At 37.0% G+C, this 21,424-nt stretch overlaps 1 protein-coding gene across 3 annotated transcripts; it reads right to left on the bottom strand.

The window, feature by feature from the left end:
- Positions 1 to 3,787: 3,787 nt before the first annotated feature.
- On the bottom strand, positions 3,788 to 10,176 carry LOC148855439 (protein NRT1/ PTR FAMILY 8.3-like). 3 transcript variants are annotated; one of them, XM_088941912.1, is made up of 6 exons: positions 10,025 to 10,176; positions 6,605 to 6,710; positions 6,312 to 6,529; positions 5,270 to 5,826; positions 4,776 to 4,863; positions 3,788 to 4,673 (listed from the first exon to the last, which is right to left on the bottom strand). In XM_088941912.1, the coding sequence occupies exons 1-6, from the start codon at positions 10,076 to 10,078 to the stop codon at positions 4,041 to 4,043; spliced, it is 1,656 nt and encodes a 551-aa protein (XP_088798038.1). In that variant the 5' UTR covers positions 10,079 to 10,176; the 3' UTR covers positions 3,788 to 4,040. The 3 variants fall into 3 exon arrangements, with proteins under 3 accessions (XP_088798038.1, XP_088798036.1, XP_088798037.1); XM_088941910.1 differs by having other exon boundaries at positions 3,788 to 4,863; XM_088941911.1 differs by having other exon boundaries at positions 3,788 to 4,863; positions 6,605 to 6,699; positions 9,857 to 10,154.
- Between the last annotated feature and the right edge of the window lie 11,248 nt (positions 10,177 to 21,424).

Genomic DNA, 21,424 nt, shown 5'->3' on the forward strand with positions numbered 1-21,424 from the left:
TATTCCTTTACATAACCTATTAAAGTGTGCATTTCTCATGTGTTTATACCTTAATCATAGATAATTCAGCTTTAGATTTATGTGATTTGTATATATTTCTCTAGTACTTCCAAGTATTTCCATATCTTTCGTGGTATTTATAGTTTCCAAAGTCTATCACATTTGATCTTGTTCTCACTTGTCTTGTTGTATTGGAGTCTTTCATCTCAGTTCACATAGGAATATTGTACAAGAAGTTGAATCTTCCAATAGAAGTCTTGGGTTTGTGTCATATAAAAAAAATTGGGAAAATATATGATGCAGGAAAGACATTGTATCAGAAGAGTTTTGACCAATCAATACCCACCCATGAATTTTAATAAATAACACCTGATTGGCTACCACATTTATGATACTAGTTGGTTAGTCAAAAATTTTTTAGATATCATATAGAAATATGGGACTATTGGCCCAAAGCCATGAGCCAATGGCAAGTTGACAACAACTAGAGGTGTCAATTGGACTGAATTTGGTCCAATCCGATCCATAGGAGTGTCCATGAAAAACTGCAAAACCAAACCGAACCACAAAATGCAGTTAACTAAACCAATCGATTCAGTTTCAGTTTGGAATTTTTGAAAAATCGAAGGACCGGTTCACTTTCAGTTAACCAAACCGACTGGTATATATATTTATATGTATATTTTTAATATATGTCACATATTTTCTATATATTATATATAAATATATATTCATTATATGTAATATAAATATATACTTATATTATGTTTATAATAATCTATTTATAAATATATTATATATTATATATTTTTAAAATATTTATAATATATTATATATCATTCATTATTTATGATATAATGTTATACATATATTTATATAATATATTATAAATATAAGAAACAGAAAAATTGAAGAACCAAACCGATCAAAAACCGAAACCAACGGACTGGTTAACCAGTGGTACTGGTTTGGTTTCGGTTTGGAGAACTGGAAAACCTCGTGCCATAGTTCAGTTTGCAAAAATTGTCCATGGTTCGGTTACACCCCTACCGATCCAATCCAATGTGAGTCCACTTACAAATGGGCTGGACCTAATCCAGTTCAAATCCATTAAAATGTAAATGGATTGGATTGGACCCAATTCAAGATGAATGAAATATCAAAAATTACAAAAATCCTAGCCGGGTGTATGACTTGCTTCGGTTTCCGGTTCCTTTCTCTTTGGGTTTCGGCTATACATTCACTTGTAAACATACCAGATGCCACCCATTTGCAAACTGAGCCTCTGTTTAGTCGTAATGCAATTTCATTCACAATAGTTCAAATGAGAAAATTCCAATGGTAGTCTATTTTTACTTGGGGTTTTATTTTATGTTGCTTTAGGTTTTATGTAATTTATTTACACAGAAACAAATAAAACAAGGTAAGACTTACAATAAAATTAAGAGAAAATCTATGATACCGGAAAGACATATCGGATGAGCTTTGACCAATCAAAGCACCCCCATGAATTTTGGCGAATATCAATTGTTCACCTATTTTATGATAATACTGGTTGATTGGCTATAAGTTTTTCTGATATCATGTCTTTCTAGAATCATAATCAAACCCAAGAAATTGCACTTCAAACAAACAAGGCCTAATGAACGAATTTGGCAGACATTCATTTACACTTTTTTGTCAAGTAGGGCTTTTTATAAGAAGACCCAACCTGACCAAACCGACCAACCCGAATCGATCGGGTTTTCTTCAGCACCGGTCAGTTTCAGGTTGTAAAAAATCATAAACCAATGGTTTGGGTCGGTTTTGGTTTTCACGAACCGAACCAAACCGACTTAGTAGTTAGTAGTTAGTTCCTAGTTAGTATTTACAACCTACTTAGTTCCTACTTAACTAAAGTTGTCTCTATCCTAGTTATAACCTAACTTAATTTCTAGTCTTCTAGTTAGGAATAACATTAATGGCAAGTGATGAGGGCGGATTTGGCCCTCTAGTGAAATTGTGACACCTGGCACCTCATGCAAACCAAGCGCAACCTCTTGACAACTGGGCAGCTCAGCAGAGCTTGCCACAACTTGCCACTTACAGACAGCTCGGCATGGCTCACCACAGGCAGCTTGGCAGAGCTCGCCACAAGCAGCTCCACATAGCTCGGGGAGCTCGGTATAGCTAGGGGCAGCTCGGCATAAGCAGCTCGCCACAGGCAGTTGGCCACTCCACAGGTAGCCTAGCATCTTACGAAGAGCTCGCCACTTAGGGGTAGCTCGGCACTTACAGGTACCTCGGCATAGGAAGCTCGCCACAGGCAGCTGGCCACTCCGCAGGCAGCCTGGCGTCTTACGAAGAGCTCACCACTTGGGGGCAGCTCGGCACTTACAGGTAGCTCGTCATAGGTAGCTCGGCACTTAGGGGCAGCTCAGCGTATCGCAGGAAGATCTCCTACCTAACAACCGTACCTGACAGATCTGGAGACCTGCGCCCACGTCTCTCGCTAGGTGGCACCATGCTTGCCAATCTTGAGAGTTGTCCCTTGATTGGCAAAGCCGTACTCTGCAGCAGCCGCCTACACCCGCCACCTCAGCTCTGACAGTAACGGCTATGGCAGAGAGATAGAGGCGGTTACGCCTGACTTTTCAGAGGCTGTTACGCCTGATTTGACAAGACACCACTATATAAGGACTCCAACCCCCAAAGACAAGGGGGAGAGAATGAAAAAATGGAGGTAATCCCTGCTCTCTAGCACTCTCATTTCTCTCCAAGCTCCCTACAATCAGAATGCTAACTTAGGCATTGGAGAGTCCCCATCGGGAAAATACCCCCGGGTCATCTGATTCAGTTCTCACAGGTTCCTCAGCTCCTGCCGCCTACAAAGAGGAGGAAAAGATGGAATTCTCCCAGGTCCCTCAACTCCTACCGCCTACAAAGGAGAGGAGATCACCTCATGCAGAGGGCAGTCAGGTTACGCACCACCATGGAGCTCGTCACCAGGTAACTCACCACCAGGGAGCTCGTCACCAGGTAGCTCACCGCCAGGGAGCTCGTCACCAAGTAGCTCACCACCGGGGAGCTCCACCATCCTCTCCTGGGAGCAGGTCAAATGGCGAGGCACTTAGCCAAAAAAAAATTGATACGTCACAAAAAATTAGTACATTACCAAAAATAGTTACCTCAACAAGTATTGTAAGACAACTAGACAAGGATTTTCTTTGGAAAAAAAAAAAAAAAGAATCAAAGGATCCTAGTTTTTATGGTCTTTTACACCAAATAGGCAACCAATTACAATTAGAATTATGTGTCATTTTTTACTTAGATTAGAAGGTTAGGTGTCATTTTTTACTTAGATTATAAGGTTTCTTGAAATATACAAATTTCAGTCTTCTTTCTTTAATACAGTTTGGCTTTCTATTTTCTTGATAACTTCTATTCTAACTTGGTCCGCCCCCTACCAATTTCAGTCTTCTTTCTCTAATAGAATTAGGTGTCATTTTTTACATCAAATTTCAGTCTCCTTTTTCCAATCTACCAATTTATTACCATGGTTGAACTTAGAGCCGAAACCGACCCAAACCAACCCAACCCGACTCAAACCGACCAGGTCGGTTTTGTTTAACACAAGGTCGGTTTCAGTTTCAATTTCAGGTAACCCGACCAGGTCGGGTCGGTTGAAAAAATCTCAGTAAACCAACTCAACCCGACCCGTGAACAGCCCTATTGTCAAGGACATAATCATGTCTCAAGTCATGACTCATGAGGGGAGGTTGTTCCAACTTCGAAATAAATGATTACCCAGGAAACAACTTTGCATATTAGAACAACAGATAGATACAGCATCTGAGATCTGAAACATTTATTTGTTACACATACAAGTATACAACACAATCAGAAAATTATTATACAATTTGTAAGACTTCTTTCCCATGGGTCAAGGATCATTTGAAACATTTTACCTGGACAGAAGTTTCAAGTATTTTGTACACCAGATACACCACAACATGTTCAAGAAATGGATCAAGTGGGAATAACATCGTCCTGAGAATCCCCTAAGATACCTTCTTGTATCTGTACCTCACAGAGCAGACGGCATAAACCAGTAAGTTCAAGAAACTGAGACCAGCCAGGAGCCAGAAGTAGTAATCAAGGTGCCCCTCGTTCAAATTGTCAGGTACCCAACCAGGCTTTCCACCTTTAGTTGTTAGGGCTGTGACAATGGTCAATATCAGGGAGTTTAGATAACTTCCCAATGAGGCTGTAAGAAGTGAGAGGGCAACAAATAAACTTCGCATTGCATCTGGCGATTGATCATAGAAGAATTCAAGATGCCCAATGTTTGTAAATACTTCTGCAGTCCCCACCAAGAAATACTGAGGTATCTGCCAGAAAATGCTGATGGGTACTGCAACTTTATGGTCAACTAAATCAAGGGCCCTTGCAACCTCCAATCGCATGGTTTCTACCAATGCTGCTGCTACCATGGCTAATGTTGATATGAAGAGGCCAATGCCTATCCTTTGCAATGATGAGAACCCTCTCTCTTTACCTGTGAATTTCCTTGCAATAGGGACAAGGATCCTGTCATAGATGGGCACCAAAACAATAACACTGATTACATCAGCAGTCGACAAAGATGCTGGAGGGATTGTGAAGGAACCAACAGTTGCATCCATAACCATTCCCTGTTCCAGGAACAATGTAGACATTTGAGAGTAAATAGTAGAAAAGACGATTACAGTAGCCCAGACAGGGAATATGCGGATCACTATCTTTAGTTCTTCCACCTGAGTTACGGTGCAGAGTCTCCATGAATTGGAGAAGTCCTTATTTTTAGCTTCGTGATCTGACACCACAGCAGCTTTATCGAGACACCTACAGTAGACATGATGTTTCTTAGATATGTTAATAACTCCGCAAAATTTGAGTGTATCTACCAAGGTGCATGTTCCCTCCTTGTAGTTATCTCCATGTATGAAATGTGAGGACCTCCCAAATAAGGAAGATGCCATGAAAGCTCTCAAGTTCTGTATTCAACAGGGGTAGCAATACCCAATAAATCAAACAAAACTAAGGAATCACATTATATCAAAGTTTACTTTTAGGTATCATACTTTTCCGGTATATTTAATAAGTGTTTCTTCATTCATAGAAATAAATAAATAAAAGAACCATCACCCCTGTGCAGATATTAACCATGAAAGAAAAGATGAAGCTAGTTCAGTTGTGGGGATTTATGAAAAACTCAATAGATGATTGGAATTAGTAAATAAATACTTACTTGAATTCATCACTATGCTCCAACTTCCGAGTCCCTCCAATTGAAGAGGTCTTGTCTGGTAGTTCGTACAGGAGACTACAATCACGGGGAACCTCAACATTCCACTTACGGAATGATGCGACCAAAACTTGGCAAACTCTTGTTATAGGGCTCCCTCCAGGCTTCTGAAATCTATAAAGAGGCGTTCCCAAAAAGAAACTGGCAATTGCAATTCCCATAAACAGTGTAGGAATTGCAAATCCTATACCCCACCCAGCATTGTCTTGGATCCACACAATAAGACTACTTGATATGAGAGAACCTATATTGATAGAGAAATAAAACCAATTGAAGAAAGGTCCCTTCTTTACTCTCTCAATCAAATCAGTATCATCAAACTGATCTGCCCCGAAGGATGAGACACAAGGTTTGATACCACCAGTCCCTAGTGCAAGTAGATACAGACCAGAAAAGAACAAAGCATGTTGTGCTGGAGTTGCTGTTGGGCAAATGGATCCGACACAGTCAGGAGGCTTAAAGGAAGGAACTGATGCTGAAAGAGTCAATGTAACCATCCCCTAGATAAAATACAAAAACAAATTTAATCAATTATTCAAGGAAATATTCAGTCATAGGAGAAAATGAACTCAGGGTGGTGTAATTAAAAAGTGGGATATACTTGACCAAATTTTTAGGTTGAACCAATGTTTAAAAAACCAACACAGAACCAGAACCACTTTGGCCACTGGTTTCCAGGTCAGTGGTTCGCCCATCCGGTCTGAACAGATCAGTCCATGACATTTTAGGATTTTAGAAAAATAAAAATTGGCCCAAAACATTGTCTGGGTCGAGTGGGTGGATGGTTCGACCACCCAGGTCAGCAGATCACTGACCAATTCAACAGTTTTTGGGAAAACAATAATTTGGGGCTAAAATGGTACCCTGGCCAGTTTCCAGCTAATCAATCCAATCATCCAGGTCAACAAAGGTTTTAAAACTTTGGGTTGAACTTTGTTTTGAAGCAATCAAAATTAAAATATAAAAAATCTCATTGCATACTTACAATAAAGTAAACTGTGGAGAAAACCGCAACTGTCCAGTACCTTCCCCAATATGCATCTGCCAAAAAGGCTCCAATAAGGGGTGTGATGTAGCAAGTGCCTTGCCATGCGGCGACATTTTTTGCTGCATAAACATTTCCTTCCTGCAGTTTGTGTCTGAGATAAGTGATGAGATTTTTTGCAATTCCATAGTAGGCCAAACGCTCACAGAATTCAGTACCTGCAATTATTTTACAACTGTGACATAAGAAACAGACACTGGCAGATACTAATATTGAAAATCATCAAGTGTTACCTAGAATGAAAGGGCATGCTTTCCAATTTCCAGTACTGTACTTCAGGGCTGGGTTCCCATTGATGTCAACTGACCCATCACTTGTGTATGATGTTCTGCTTACATTCTTCAAGGAGAAACATTAGATACCAATGAAATTTCACACAATTCATCCTATTAAAATGACAAAACAGCAATGTTTTTTCATCCTCAGCATCATAATGGCTGTTGTTTTTATTACTGTTTATAAGAGCCAATCCATCAAATTTCTAAAGAGAAAACAAAGAAAAACTATACCTTGAATATTTCAAGTTTCAGGTGGTTACGGTTACCAAAAACATTCCATTGTTTTGTGCTTTCCCTGTCTCATGTAGAGAACCACATTTTGAAATGAGTACCAAATGCAAATAAGTGGGGGTTTGTGTTTTTCCTTTAGTCAGCTATGTTAGGTGGGTTCTTCAACATGGTTCCATATATTTTCTCTGGAGGTTCAATTTCTCACTAATTTTGGCATGTCATATAAATGTCCTTTGCTTGCCCTAGCTAGTTAAGTTCACCAGAGCTACATCATGTATAAAAATGACAACAAAAATATGAAGACCCACTTGATCAAACTATCAGATTGAGAAAGCTCTATTTTATTCCATATCCAAAGCACTTGTTTAATGAGCGGTTCAGCAAAGAGATTCTTGGAAACAAAACTAAACCTACACATGTGAGGAAGCATAACTGAGTCATACAAATGACAGAAGTATTATTCCTTTGATGGATGCTAGGATTTAGACTGCTTGTTCTTCTGGCCACTTCTCTTTTGCTTCTTTTACAAATCCTTATCTAAAAATCCTTCTAGCTTGAGAACTTGTGAAAGCTGTTGGGGGGAACTGACACCTCTTAAGGTGAGGGCTTTTTGTTGTGGGGTGACTCACCTGACAATCAACACTTATGAGAATCTCCAAAAAAAAAAAAGAAAAAGCTGCCTTGGTGCTTATCCCGTCACATGTGTTTTAGTAGAGCAAGCAGTGAATCCACTTACCACTTACTAATCTCCTACCCTTATGTGTTTTTCATTTGGGGTTTTTTCTCTCTTTTTAGATGCATGTGGAAACTCCAAACAATGTGAAAGACCCATTCCACACCTCTTTTTTCTCACCTAAAAGGAAGAGGGGGGTATGTAGAGATGCACAAGAGTGGCATCAATTTGGGCCTTTTGAGAGAAAAGAAACCATAGAGTATTCATGAATAAATGCAATCAATGGAAGTGTCCATTGAAAATATCACCATCAAGGTTAGTCATCGGGTAAAATCCTTGGAAATGTTTCAGCCATTCTCTATCAACGACATCATATGGAATTGGCAAATAGTAGTTGACTCTTCAACAAATAGAGTGATCCCTGCCAAAATCTGACCCCCTCCATTTGCAAAATACTATCAATATGAGTTTTGATGTTAGCAGCTTGGGAAATCCAGGGATGAGGGAAGACATATCCATAAACAGCCAAGCTCTGCATCATATAATAGTACTTGGTACAATTTTCACACTTATCAACACTCTCACATTGGAATTGATCTCACTTTGTCTTGAATGTTCTTTTATCTTGCTATTTCCAAACCACCAAATAAAGGGAACAGCTTGGCATGGGACAAACAAGTAAACTTTTCACTTGCATCATTTCATATAATGCATTAGTCCAGTATCCTGATAACTCTGTGGTTGAGAAGTTCAATTGTCAGTCTGTTGTCTAAAAGCATGTTCAAATTTAAATTTCTACACTAGATGGGTAGGACCACTTCACTATCCAAGTTATCCTCAATTCCTCCAAAGAAAAGTCATAAAAAGGATCAAACACTACCTTGAGACCTGGTCTTACGTGGACATTTGACTGTTTGACCTACCATCCATCAGCAAACCAGGCCAAAGAAGGCTGAGCTTGGTAAAGTTTCAGAATATGTATTAAATATATATAAAATATATGCCTTATATAGGCACAAACTATATTTCTAGGATTGTTTATTGAGTTTGATTATTTTCACTTGCCTTCAGAGTATTCAACTGAACATTGGATGCATCATTCCAAGACCACTATAAATCCATGGTGAAACACTTATGGCTAGGAAATTAATGATGCCTTTATTTGGTAGATGTAAGAAGACTGATTTCTAAAAGCAATTCATTAGATAAAATAACAGATCAGTGTAAGCATCTCATAATTTATGCAATTTTAAGGCAGCACTAAAACAATTTGCTCAAACATGAATATGTTCATTAGACATCAGATTCACTTCACATCTGAATTTCTGCAGATCAGCATGGGCTTACAATAGGTTTACTTCACAGTCCATGTGGATGCACACAAGCTTTTCTAATAAAAAACAGTGATTTCACATGCTAGCACACACGTTCACCAACTGGGAATTGTAGCATGCTATTTCCTAGGGATAGCTTTTCACTAAACTAGATTGGAAATCTTATTAATTGTTCGAATATATCTTTAAGTTATGTTTCAATTTTTTCAGCAAAACTTTAGATAAATATTTTATTTCTTTTCTTCAAAGTGCTTTTTCAAGTTACCATTCTAACAAATAAAGGCAAAAGTCTCAGTAATGCATTTTCCGCAACGCAAATCAGTCGACTGAAGTACATAAAATCTTTCAACCAAAACATAAGGGGATCTCAAATTAATTAACTTGGGAATATTTTTACTGCAAGGCACTACAACGAGCCTACTTTGGACATAAACACGATTTAATCCAAGTGATGAAATCAAAAGAGCATTTCAATTGGATGAACTTACTAATTCTGGGTGTGTTCAATAATATGCATGATTTTGTGTCGAAAAAAAACTGGCATGTTAGCAAAAATAAAATCATGCAAATTTGGAAGTACTAAGGTTGTCAGCGGATGACCTGTCAGCCAGTAAAACCATAATGAGGTATCAGGTAATGTCAACCAAAATCTACCCTAAAAGAAGGGAGGATTAGGAAACTCGTAACTATAGTTTTAGTAACCATACTAAACTATATGGTATATTTGCTTGAATTTCCAAATCTATAAATGTCTGAATCGGCCAATTTTCAGGCCAGATTCTGATTTTCATATTGATACTTCAATATGTTTAGTAAATTTTTATGCCTTTTTTTCTTTTTCCTTTGTATCACAGAGACCCTTGACTTGACACCGAGATTTTTGCTCAAGACATCCACACTTGATAATTAGGGCAACAAGTAAATCCAATAAAAACTACTCCTGACAAACTAGAAATGGATTATACATACCTACATGCCATACACTCAACCGAAACTATTCGATACATCAATCAAAATTTTCGATTAACGAGTCTAAGCTTTCAACCAAGTGAATTAAAACGCGCATAGAGCACGTACTCTTCAACAGATTTGTAAGAAAAAAGAAGAAGCTGAGAAAACAATGTAAGAAGCACAGACCTCCAAAGGTCCTTCTTCCAAGAGGCGTCTTTCCTCCTCCACCTGAGAAGTCATCGTCAGATAATCAGAATTTTCAGTCTGAGTTCAATGAAAAAAAAATATAATCAACAAACAATTATTCAGTTTCGACAAAGTGATCAACTAATGAGTGTCAATTTATCTTTTCCTACGGTCCTACCTCACCAGTCACCACCCTGCTCGAACAGTGTCCGACTCATCGGCCTATCATTCATAGCCCGGGCTTGGGCCTAGGTTTTGGAGTTCATGCCCGGGCCCACATAACAGGCGAAAATTTGTAGGCCGAGCCTGGGCCCAATGCCTTAAATCCATCCATTGCCTCATTGGTTTGAGAATTGAGTGTCATCAATTTTTTGCAATGATGATGTTTTAATCATTTAAAATTTGGGCAATTGTCTAAAAGTCACCACAACTCACCATGTTAATAAGCTTTTATTTTCCAAAATTTACCTTCTGTAAGTGCACCGTTAATGCTTCTTAACAGAAGTGCCCACATCAGCATAAATAACAAATTTCATGACCAAATTACCCTTGGATGGTTAGTTAGAGGAAAAGGGTCTTTTTGGTTTTCAATTTTCATGTTTTTTGCATTTTTAGTGTTTTATTATAATTTCCAATATTTTTTATAATTTCTGTTTTTTACATTTTCCTATTTTCTACAATCTATGAAATTTCTTGTATTTTTTTGTTATTTATTTGCAATTTCTGTGTTTTTCTATAAATTTTGGTGTTTTTTCTACAATTTTTGTTTTCTGATTTTGTTTTTCAATTTCTATAGTTTCTATAATTTGAAAATAATTTTTTATTTTACTTGCAATTTTATAATTTTTTATATTTTTTGAAATTTCTGTATTTTTATGTATTTTATATTTGAAAATATTTTTTTGAACTTTTTCCTGTTTTTCATGTCTAATTATTAAAATATATGTATATATTTTATATTTTTTTATGAAGATTAAAACGGTAATATATTAACACATGTTTGTTCAAGTTAGTGACATGGTGAGTTTTAGACATTTTGAAAAGTTGTGACAAAAGCTTATATTCTAGGCTGGGCCCAGATTAAAGCCCTTGTCAACGATGATGGATTTTGTCCTCACATGAAATCCAGATTTGTAGCGCTAATGATGCCATTATATAATTGAGTTTCGATTTCCTACCCACTTGACATTGCAGCCATACATGAGAATACCTCATGCTCTTACATGTTATTATGCACGGGAGATGTTCAGCATCGGATGTAGTGTTTTGTAGATAGGTGTAGATAGGAAGAGATTCGGAGTCTAATTCCGGATTTCCTACATAGCAGCCATACATGGGGAACATCTCATTATCTTATATGTTATTATGTATTCACAATATATAATTATATTTTAAGTGTAGTTTATATTTTTATTTTAATTTTTTTATAAATTAAGAAAGCTAAAATTGAGATTTGATTTCTTTTGGCAAAATTATGAATCAAGGCGCCTTGGGCCCCTTATGTTGCATAGATCATAAAAAGTCATAAAAAATGATCATCATCAAGCCCAAAGTTTTAGCTTTTGAAGATTTTCTAACTTTGTAACATGTTGATCACTTCAAATGGGTCAATTGTTCAACCAACCAGGTCAACGGGTTATTAATCAAGTCAATGATTTTCAAAGAATTAAAGAGGCTATTTTCTTCAAAGAAAGATCAAAAGCACCAAGGTTGTTTGGGTTCTCTATGGCATTTTTCCAAGAATGCTCAGAGGTCTTGGAAAAGGATTTGAATGAGGTGTTTGATGAATTTTATCAAAAATGGGATATTTCATGAGGAACAAATTTTACATTCATTACCCTACAACTTAAGAAAAAGGAGGCCAAAATTCCAACGGACTTTAGACCAATATGTTTGGTGGGTAGCCTATATAAAATAATAGCAAAAGTCCTCTCATGTAGAATAAAAAAGGTGCTACCCATAATAATCTCACAATCTCAAAGAGCTTTGTTGAAGGAAGGAAAATTGTTGATCAGATATCAATGGCTAATGAATGTGTTGCAAAGAAGAAAAAAGGTGGAAAAGAATTTATCTATATATTGGATTTAGAAAAAGCCTATGATTTGGTGGATTAGTCCTTTCTTCTTGAAGTTATGGAGAAAATTTGGTTCAAGAAAAAGTGGAGGTTATGAATGAACTAAGGGATGCTTGAGCATAATGCAATATTCAATTCCAATCAATGGGTTTATTAGAGATTTTTTTTCCCAGCCAAGAGATGTTTTGAGATAGGGTGACCTTTATTCTCGTTCCTTTTCATCTTCATTGCAGATGTCTTAAGAAGAATAATCACAAAAGGTGGATTTGAATGCTTTAATTAGAGATTGGAAGGTGGGGAGGGATGAGATTATAGTTATCTGCTTACAATTTACAAATGACATAATCATATTCGGCAAGGAAACTAGTTTTAAGTCATTGGGAAGCCTAAAAGAATTGGTGAGATCCTTTAAGAAACTTTCTTATTTGGTTAACTTAGGAAAAAGTTGTTTGGTGGGCATGAACTTACAAGAAGAGGAATTTCTTAGTGTAGTAGAGTTCTTAGGTTATGAAGTTAAGATTTTTCCTTTGGAGTATGTAGGCCTCTCCTTGGGTGGAAACCCAAGATCTGAGAGTTTTTGGAAGTCTGTGTTAGATAAATTCACTAAAATTTCTCACTCTAGAAGAGGAATTACATTTTTAGGTGAAAAAATTACTTTGATCAAAGCAACCTTGGCTGACCTACCTATCTACTTTTTGTCCACTTTCCATATACCCATTAAAATTGTTAGACAAATAGAAAAGCTAATATAGGATTTTTTGTGAGAATCGAGGAATAGAAAGAAAAATCACTTGGTGAAATGGGATTAGGTTAGTAGGCCCAAAGAAAATGGTGGGTTTGGATTAGACAATTTACTCCAAAAGAACTTAGCTCTTCTAGGAAAGTGGCCATGGAGATTTTACTTAAAAATAAATAGGCTCTAGCACAAAGTGATTGAAAGAATACATGGTCAGTTACACAATATTTAAGATGCAAAGGTAGCCCCCAATGCAAATTCCTTTTCCCTTGGAAAGTAATCTATGAGGTATATCCTTTCTTTATTAATCTCATTCGGTATGGTGTGAGTGGTAGGTTAAGAGTATTGTTTTATGAGGACCTTTGGATGGGTATTCAACCACTAAAGGTCCAATTTCCACACTTTATGCATTTTCCAATTATAAATGTGAACCCATTTCCAAGTTTGTAAATCTCTCTACCTTGGGGTTAAATTGGGATTTTGGTTTTAGAAGAGAGCTTGGGGAAATGGAGTGTAAATCTCTTGTCCTTCTTTTGACCAAACTTGACTCTATCTTTTTGGATCAAAATGTAGAGGACAACACATTGTGGTCCATTTCCTTAAATGCATCTTTTACTTGCACTTCCTTCTTTAATTTCTTAATTCAGCCTTTTACCTCAAGGTGAATTTCTATTAAATTTTAGAGTAAGCCAATCACTCCTAAAATTCAAGCCCTTTGGTAGGAAGTTTTCCTTGAAAAGATTAATACCAATGACATGCTGTAAAAAAGAAGGCCAAATATGTGCCTTTCTCCTTATATGTGCTTTCTAAACAAAAGCAAGGGTGAAACTATTTCCCACATCTTTTTATCCTGTCATTTTATACTTTGTATTTAGGCCCCATTTGCTTTTTGGTAAGTTAATTGCCTAGGTAAATCCAATTACCTGGGTAAGTTTTTCCTGGGAAACACTTACCCGGGTAAGTGCATTTACCCATGTTCTTTTATTTCTCATGTAAGCAAGGCAATGACCATTTTAACCATAAAAATCTATTAATAAAAGGGACATTTTTGTCCCATTCAAGTGTTGGCAACTTCCCCCTAGGTGGGAAAGTTATTTACCCACTAAGAGATAGGTATCAAAGTGATACCTGGGAAAATAAACTTTCCCTAGTCCCAACATAAATCTGAAAAAAGAACATGGGATTCTTGGTCAATGGGAATCAAAATCCCATTGACCAACTTTCCCCCATCTCAAAATTTGAAAAAAGAACGCCCCCTTAGGAACAAATTTGTTCTCTCTTTGGGTTTAAGTGGATTTCTCTTCAGGATGTGGTGGGTCTCTTTGATTCAAACTTCTTGAGACAAGTAAAGAAAAGATGAAGGTTGATGCGGAATGCAATTATAGCTACCTTAATATATATGGATTGTTTGGGAAGAAATAAATGAGATATTTAATGAAAAAGAGTTGGACATAATTAAAATTCTTAGAAATAGTAAAAATAAAAGCATCACATTGGTTAAAGTCCATAGAGGACTTTCAAAATTTCTCACTAAATGAGATACTGAGAAAATTGAAGGAAGTGGCACAATCAATTCAAAACAAGGAAAGAACAATGATATAGTGGAGACAACCAGCAACCACCTTTATGAAACTTAATTTTGATTGCAGTTATATAGGTAATCAGGGACTGACTAGGATGGGAACAGTTTTCTGATATTTAGAAGGGAAGGTGATGACCTTACATTCAAGACCTGTGGCTAATGGTGATGCATTGACAGTAGAGTTGTTTGCTCTACTCTAGAGATTAAATTTTGCTAAGCAATTTGGATTTCATAACTTAGAGGTGGAAGGGGATTCACAAGTGGTTATTTCGTGGACAAGTAGTACCCAAATATAGGCCTATCAATGAGTTAGTTCTGGGTCAGAATCAGGTGAACCGGTCTCGGAACCGACCCAAACCCTATAGGGTCTGTAATATTGGAACCAGAACCAAACCAATCGGTTCTTGGGACAATCAAGTCCAACCCGATGGACCCGATTATAATAAGCGGGACAATAACACCTCTGCTAAAAATACAATGAAAGCCCTACTAAAAGGCTACAAAAATATGAAATTCAGAGAAATGGCGGAGAGAAAACAACTATTAAAAATTTGAAATTCATCAATAACTATGAGCAATGGTGGAGAGAGAATAAAAATATATACCTCTAACTCTCAGTGAGGAGAATGGTGAGGCCCGTGATGACAGGGATGGCGGATGGGCTGGATGGCATTGCTAGTGGCCAAGGTTCTAAATATCGATACAGGCTGATGCGCCTATGTTTTATTTATTTATTTTTCAAAACTAGTTTAGAGGGGTTGGTTGAAGTCCCAACTACCCTCTAAACCATGGCCTAACTTGATACACCCCCTGGAGGGGCATATCGAGAAGGCCCCAATATGATATTTAACAGTATTTTGAACCTTGCTAGCAGCCTCTTTTTCTCTGTTCGGTGTTGGCCTTGATTTTAATAGTTCCACTATCCCATGCTTCACAGTTGACAATTCACTGTTTGTTTGGCATCGGTGATGATGGTTGACATTTGGGACGGCAGTCGGCATCAGGTTTTGAGAATAAATGATCAAAGTGTTTGAGAAGAAACGATTGAAGTTAACTATGTCTTTCTGAGAGAGTGTGAGTGTCTCTCTATGTGAGAACTGAGAATAAACAGTCAGATAGAACAAAGGGGAGAAAGAGCCGAAGGGGGGAATGTCATTTCAGTAGGGTTTTGAATGAAAATCTTACCAAAATGATTATTTTAGACATGCTCTGTTTAAATATTACCTCTATATAATTTATTAATTAATAATTATTATATATTATATATTTAACAATACATACATATATATAGGGTCGGCTCAAGACATGGTGGACCCAGTTCCGACCCGATAATAACCAAGAAAATATATGAGGAACCGAAACCAACCCATCGTGACAAGTTCTGGAACCAAAACCGGTCTAGTCGGTTTGGATCCCTCAGGTCCATTGGATTGGACCCCACCCATTGACATCCCTACCCAAATACTATGGATTTACAGACATACCATCAATGAAATAGAAAGTTTAACAAGGGAGATAGAATTGATGCACAAGTTCATCAATTAGAAATACTCTTAGGTGTGTTAAGTTGGTTTGAAGTAATTCCTAGGGACGATAAAGTTCAAGTGCTCTAATTTGTTGATGACACTTTATGCTTCATTGATGCACAAGTTTATCAATTAGAAATACTCTAAGGGGGTTCTTTTTCTGTATTTTGAGAGGGGAAAAGTTGGTCAATTGGAATCAAAATCCCATGTTCTTTTTTCATATTTATGTGGGGACTAGGGAAAGTTTATTTTCCTAGGTATACCCATTTCCTAGGTGGGTAAATAACTTTCCCACCTTGGGGGAAAGTTGTCAACACTTGAATGGGACAAAAATGACCCTTGTAATAATGGATTCTTATGGATAAAATGGTCATTACCTTATTTACATGAGAATAAAAGAACATGGGTAAATGCACTTACCCGAGTAAATCTTTCTTGGGAAACAATTACATGGGTAAGTGCATTTAAAAATTACTCTTTATGCTTCATTGATAAGTGTGTTAAGTTGTTTTGAAGTAGTTCCTAGAGATGATAAAATTCAAGTGCTCTAATTTGTTGATAACACTTTATGCTTCATTGATACACAAGTTCATCAATTAAAAATACTCTTAAGTGTGTTAAGTTGGTTTGAACTGAACACTTTGAAGAAGTTATAGGCCTAAAGGTTAATTGGAGAAAAAGTAGCTTAATCCCTATGGGGAATGTGGAGAAACTTGCTTTCGTTGGGGACCAAGTGTACTTCAAATCTAATTTGTGAACCAATTTCGGAGTGGTTGGAAAAGAAACTTACTTCCTAAAAGGCTAAAGACCTGTCTCTAGGAGGCATGACCATGCCTTTGAAAAGTTCCTTATCCAACCTTCCCACCTACCTATCTCTTTTTCCCATTCTGTGGAAAATGGCACAAAAATGCAAAGAGATTTCTTATGAAAGGACTGGGGGAGGAGAAGAAGATTCATCTCGTTAGTTGGGATTAAATTTGTGCTCCAGTGGAAAAAGGTGGTTTGGAGGTGAGGAAACTGAAAGTGTTCGATTCAGCTCTGTTTGGAAAGTGGACTTCTTCGTTGCCCACTTTAGGCTATTCAATTTATCCTCCCAATCTTCTATAGAGGATTGAGTCCTAAGTTGGGTAGTAGAAATAAATTGGCCTTGTGAAACCTTTGGTTCTGCAACAGTCCTCTTTCAGAACACTTCCTTCAATTGTTTCATCTTGCAAAGAATCAAGAAGCGGTAGTGGCTGATTGCCTTAAGTTATTTGGGGAGGCTATTGTGTGGAACCCTACCGTTAGGAGGAATTTTCATGATTGGTTGATTGGCAGCCTAGCTGAGTTGCATGAATTAGTCTCAGTTCAGGAACTTGACAGCAATAGAGAATACAATTGGCATTGAAACTAGGAAGCAGATGGTTTGTTCTCCATGAAATATTTTTCCCTCAAATTATATAAGAGCAATCTTAGGGAGGTCCCAACAACTAAAATCTGGAAACCCTCCTCCCATCTAAACTGAATGCAATGGTTTAGGTGGCTGCTCTAAACAAGTTGTTGAGTTGGGCCGATTTCTAGTTATTGGACCCAGTTATTTATTTCTTATTTTTAAGTTGTTAAGTTAGGAAGTTGTTGTGCTTTAGGCCCATTAGTTTATGTTTTTTAAGTTGTAACTATTCAGCTACTTAAGTAGCCTCCCTACTAAGGGCATTCTTGTAGTCTCTTATTCTTTTAAGTTAAGTATATAATACAAAGAGAGGTTGGCGACCAGAACTAATTCAATTTTGGTTGACATCCTACTCCTTTTCTTATCCTCTTTTCTTCGCTACTACTGAAACTCTTCATCTTTTTCTTTCTCTTGACAATGAATTTATCTAAAACTGCAATCGGTGATTTCTACTTGGTATTAGAGTAGGCCGGAGGTTCCTTGAGTTGTTCTATCATGCAACCCTAGATCAACCAACTGAATGATGATTTAAGGGGCTGATCAAAGATCTCACGTAAGCCTAGTTTTTTTTTATTTTTTGGTGGATCTGTTTTGCCCTGTAGTTGGTCTAGGGTTTCTCATCAAAATTAGGAAAAACTAGAGAAAGGGGGAGAGTCATGTTTCTATTGGACTCTTTAATTTTGACCTAGGAAGTGGTGCCCTAATTTTTTAGGGTTCCTTGGAGTTTTTTGAGAGGGGCGGTTCAAGTCCTACCTGTTTTATAGGTTTAAAGAGGGAGTGACAGCCTCTTCTCTCTCTTGGCTTGTCCCATAGAAAAGGAATCTTTTGTAGGAGGACCATCTAGGGCACCAAAAGGGTGTCATTGGTGCCAAAAGTGATATGTTTGATATTATTGCATATTACAATAACCTTCTACCCCCTTTTTCATAATTATAGAGGGTAACGGAGTTGAAAACAAGCCCATGAGTGAAATTGAACCAATGAGAGGAGGTATCTGAGACCTTTACGGGGCTAGAACCATTACTACAGTTAAGTTGGATGGTTCAAATTACTTAGAATGGTCACAATCTACAAAGATGGCATTGGTGCTTGTGGGAAGTTAGGGTATATCACTGGTGAAGAAGTGAAACTCGAAACTAACATCTCCCAGTGGGTACAAGAAAACTATATGGTGATGATTTGACTATGTAATTCGATGCTGCCCCATATATGTATTTTTTTTTTGTGGGCAAATACAGTTAAGGAAATATAGGATGGGGTTGCAGAAATCTATTCACAAAAGAAGAATGTTGCTAAGACTTATCAGTTGAGAAATCAGATTATTGCTACAAGGTGGGGAGATAAACCTATTTTTGTTTACTTTTCAGCCCTTAAAACCATGTGGTAGGAGATTGACCATCTGGAGATAGTTGTTTGGGAAACCACTATGGTTGCATCTGCCTATCAGAAACTCCTAGAGAAGTACAAGGTTTTTGAATTTCTTGTTGGCCTTAATCCCGAGTATGATATTGCAAGACATCACATTCTTTCCAGGGGCAGTGTTACTCTCTCCCAGGCATATGCCTTTGTGTCAGGGGAAGAGAGCAAGAGAAATGTAATGATGAAAAATTCTGGTTTTGATCAATCTACCATGGTTAGCACTGCGAGACCTAAACAAAGTGGAGACCGGGGTGGCAGTGAAATTAAGAAGGAAGACAAAAATGATTTGATTTGTGACTACTGTAAGAAGCCTAAACACAAAAGAGATACTTGTTGGAAGCTTCATCCTCATCTGGTGCCGAATAAACTAAAAAACAAGAAGGGAAATGCTCACATGGTAGTCACTAGTGACATACCAGCCCCTCCCATTACAGCTACTCTAGAGTTTGTTGTAGTTGTAGTAGTGAGGGCCGAACTTGAGAGATATGGGCAGCTCTTGAACCAACGGGATATAGTTAGTTCTAATTTAGTAACAGGTGGACAATCAGGATAGGTGGTTCTAGTGGAGCACATTCTACTTCCTTTACTCACACAGGTAGTTCACATGCCACTGCAAATTATGTTTCTACGACAAATAAGGAGGGACATCCTTGGATTATAGATTCTAGAGCCTCAAAGCACATGACCACACTATCTTTTCCTCTAACCAGCTCTGTTCTAGCAGAGACAGAGTCTCCATAGCTGATAGATCTCATGTTCCCATTGCTAGGAAGGGGTCTATCAAGATTAATGATTTCATTTTCCTTCCCTTTGACGAAAGCATAAAAATGTATATCTAAAGTGTGCTCAACAATTGACATTTGTAAATTAAAGATCTTAAAAGTAATATTTTTCCATAATAATTTTATAAATGTCAATTTTATTACTTGTGCAATTTTTATGCTGGAGGAATTAATAATTGAATGGATGAAAGCCCAAACATAGGTCAAAGAAACTCAAATCCAAGTTCCATGACCCAAGTATGAGTGCTGATTCGTTTCCCGCTTTACTCTGAACAAGGTCCAATATTTTGGGCATATCTTTCTCTATAAATATCGAAATTTGATAATTATTAAGGCTATGGATAGATAAGAGATAAATATACAATTTATCTGTTGATAAGTTCATCTAAATCAATCTCTATCTAGGCAAAAATTGGGGGATAAGACGTGGATCCAAGCTAAGCAGATTGAGGAGCTTGACAACACAATAAAAAGGAAAAATCTGACCAAAAAGGGGGACGACTTTCAGAGGTTATTTGGTATTATTTTCTCAGTCTTTCATAGAGGAGAAGAGGGGAGAATGACGTCCAAGCGCAGATAAAACTTCAACAAGGCTAGGGAGGATCTTGATCGATGAGTTTTATTTGTTATTTTACTTCGATTCCTTGAGAGATTTCAATGTTTAATTTTGTTCTTGAGAGATTTCTTTTATTATTTTAAGAAACCCTAAAGTTATTTTCTTCAATTTCAATATAAGATTAGTCATGCTCTTTTAATGTGCAATTTGTTAGAAAATAATTCATTGGGTAGATTTATTTTATGAGTTGATCATTGACGACAATACAGTCAATCTGATATATTGTTGTTCTTGGGTAGCTTGTAAGAATAGATCATTTTGTCCTTTATCGAAAAATTAGTTCTCTCAGAACAAATACTTTTGTTCCTGTTGTTGACTTCAAAGTTGTATTTTCCGATTGTTTGTTTGGGATATGAAACTTGCAATTGAGTGATAAATAGGAATCAAATTCGAGACTAGTTAAATTAAATCGATCAAGTGAATCTTGAAACCTTGTTCATCACAATACTACTTTTCATTATTTAATCATCGTTACTTTTATTCAAATATTTTTGTTCTTCTTTTTATTTTTAGAAAATCATTTTTCTAGGTTATTCATTCTTAGTGATAACTCTTTTTGTTGGTTTAATCAGATTCTGTGTGGATTTAACACCTAAAGCTAGACTTCAACGACCGCTTAGGCAAGGGTAATAATTTTGGGTGAGATGCAAAATTTAGCGTTGTTGCCGGGGAAGCCAAATCAACAACTGAGTTTGAACATTTTTTACTTCTCTTTTATTTCTTCTGTTCGTTTCATTTTCTTTAGTTGCATTTTATTTTCTTGATTTTATTTTCCTTTTCTTCTTTTTGTAAGCTAAACAAAAAACAAAATATATATATATATATATAGGAGCCTAGGGAGTATGAATAGACCAAGGGACAAAAGAGGGAGATTTGCTAGACAAATACGAATAGACCCACTACCACTCCCTAAAGAAGTAGCATTTAGTTTGTCCTTTGGTTTTAAAACCATGAGTCAACATGAGGATAATTCTATTAGGTCTTTAAAAGACTACCTACACCCATTCCGAACTGCCACACCATCATGCATCATGTTCCCTTAGAATACACCACAATTTGAGTTCAAACCTGGAATGATCCAACTCTTACATAATTTCCATGGTTTAGACAATGAGAATCCATATGTGCACATTAGGAAATTTGAAGAGGTAGTGGCCACCTTTCATAACCGAGCTGATATTGCAGACATTGTTAGGCTGAAATTTTTCCCTTTTTCCCTGAAAGAGAGAGCTAAGA

Source organism: Nelumbo lutea, chromosome 4 (genome assembly GCF_056320005.1).
Source record: "Nelumbo lutea isolate HS-2025 chromosome 4, American lotus-T2T, whole genome shotgun sequence".
In the NCBI taxonomy this organism is placed as follows: domain Eukaryota; kingdom Viridiplantae; phylum Streptophyta; class Magnoliopsida; order Proteales; family Nelumbonaceae; genus Nelumbo; species Nelumbo lutea.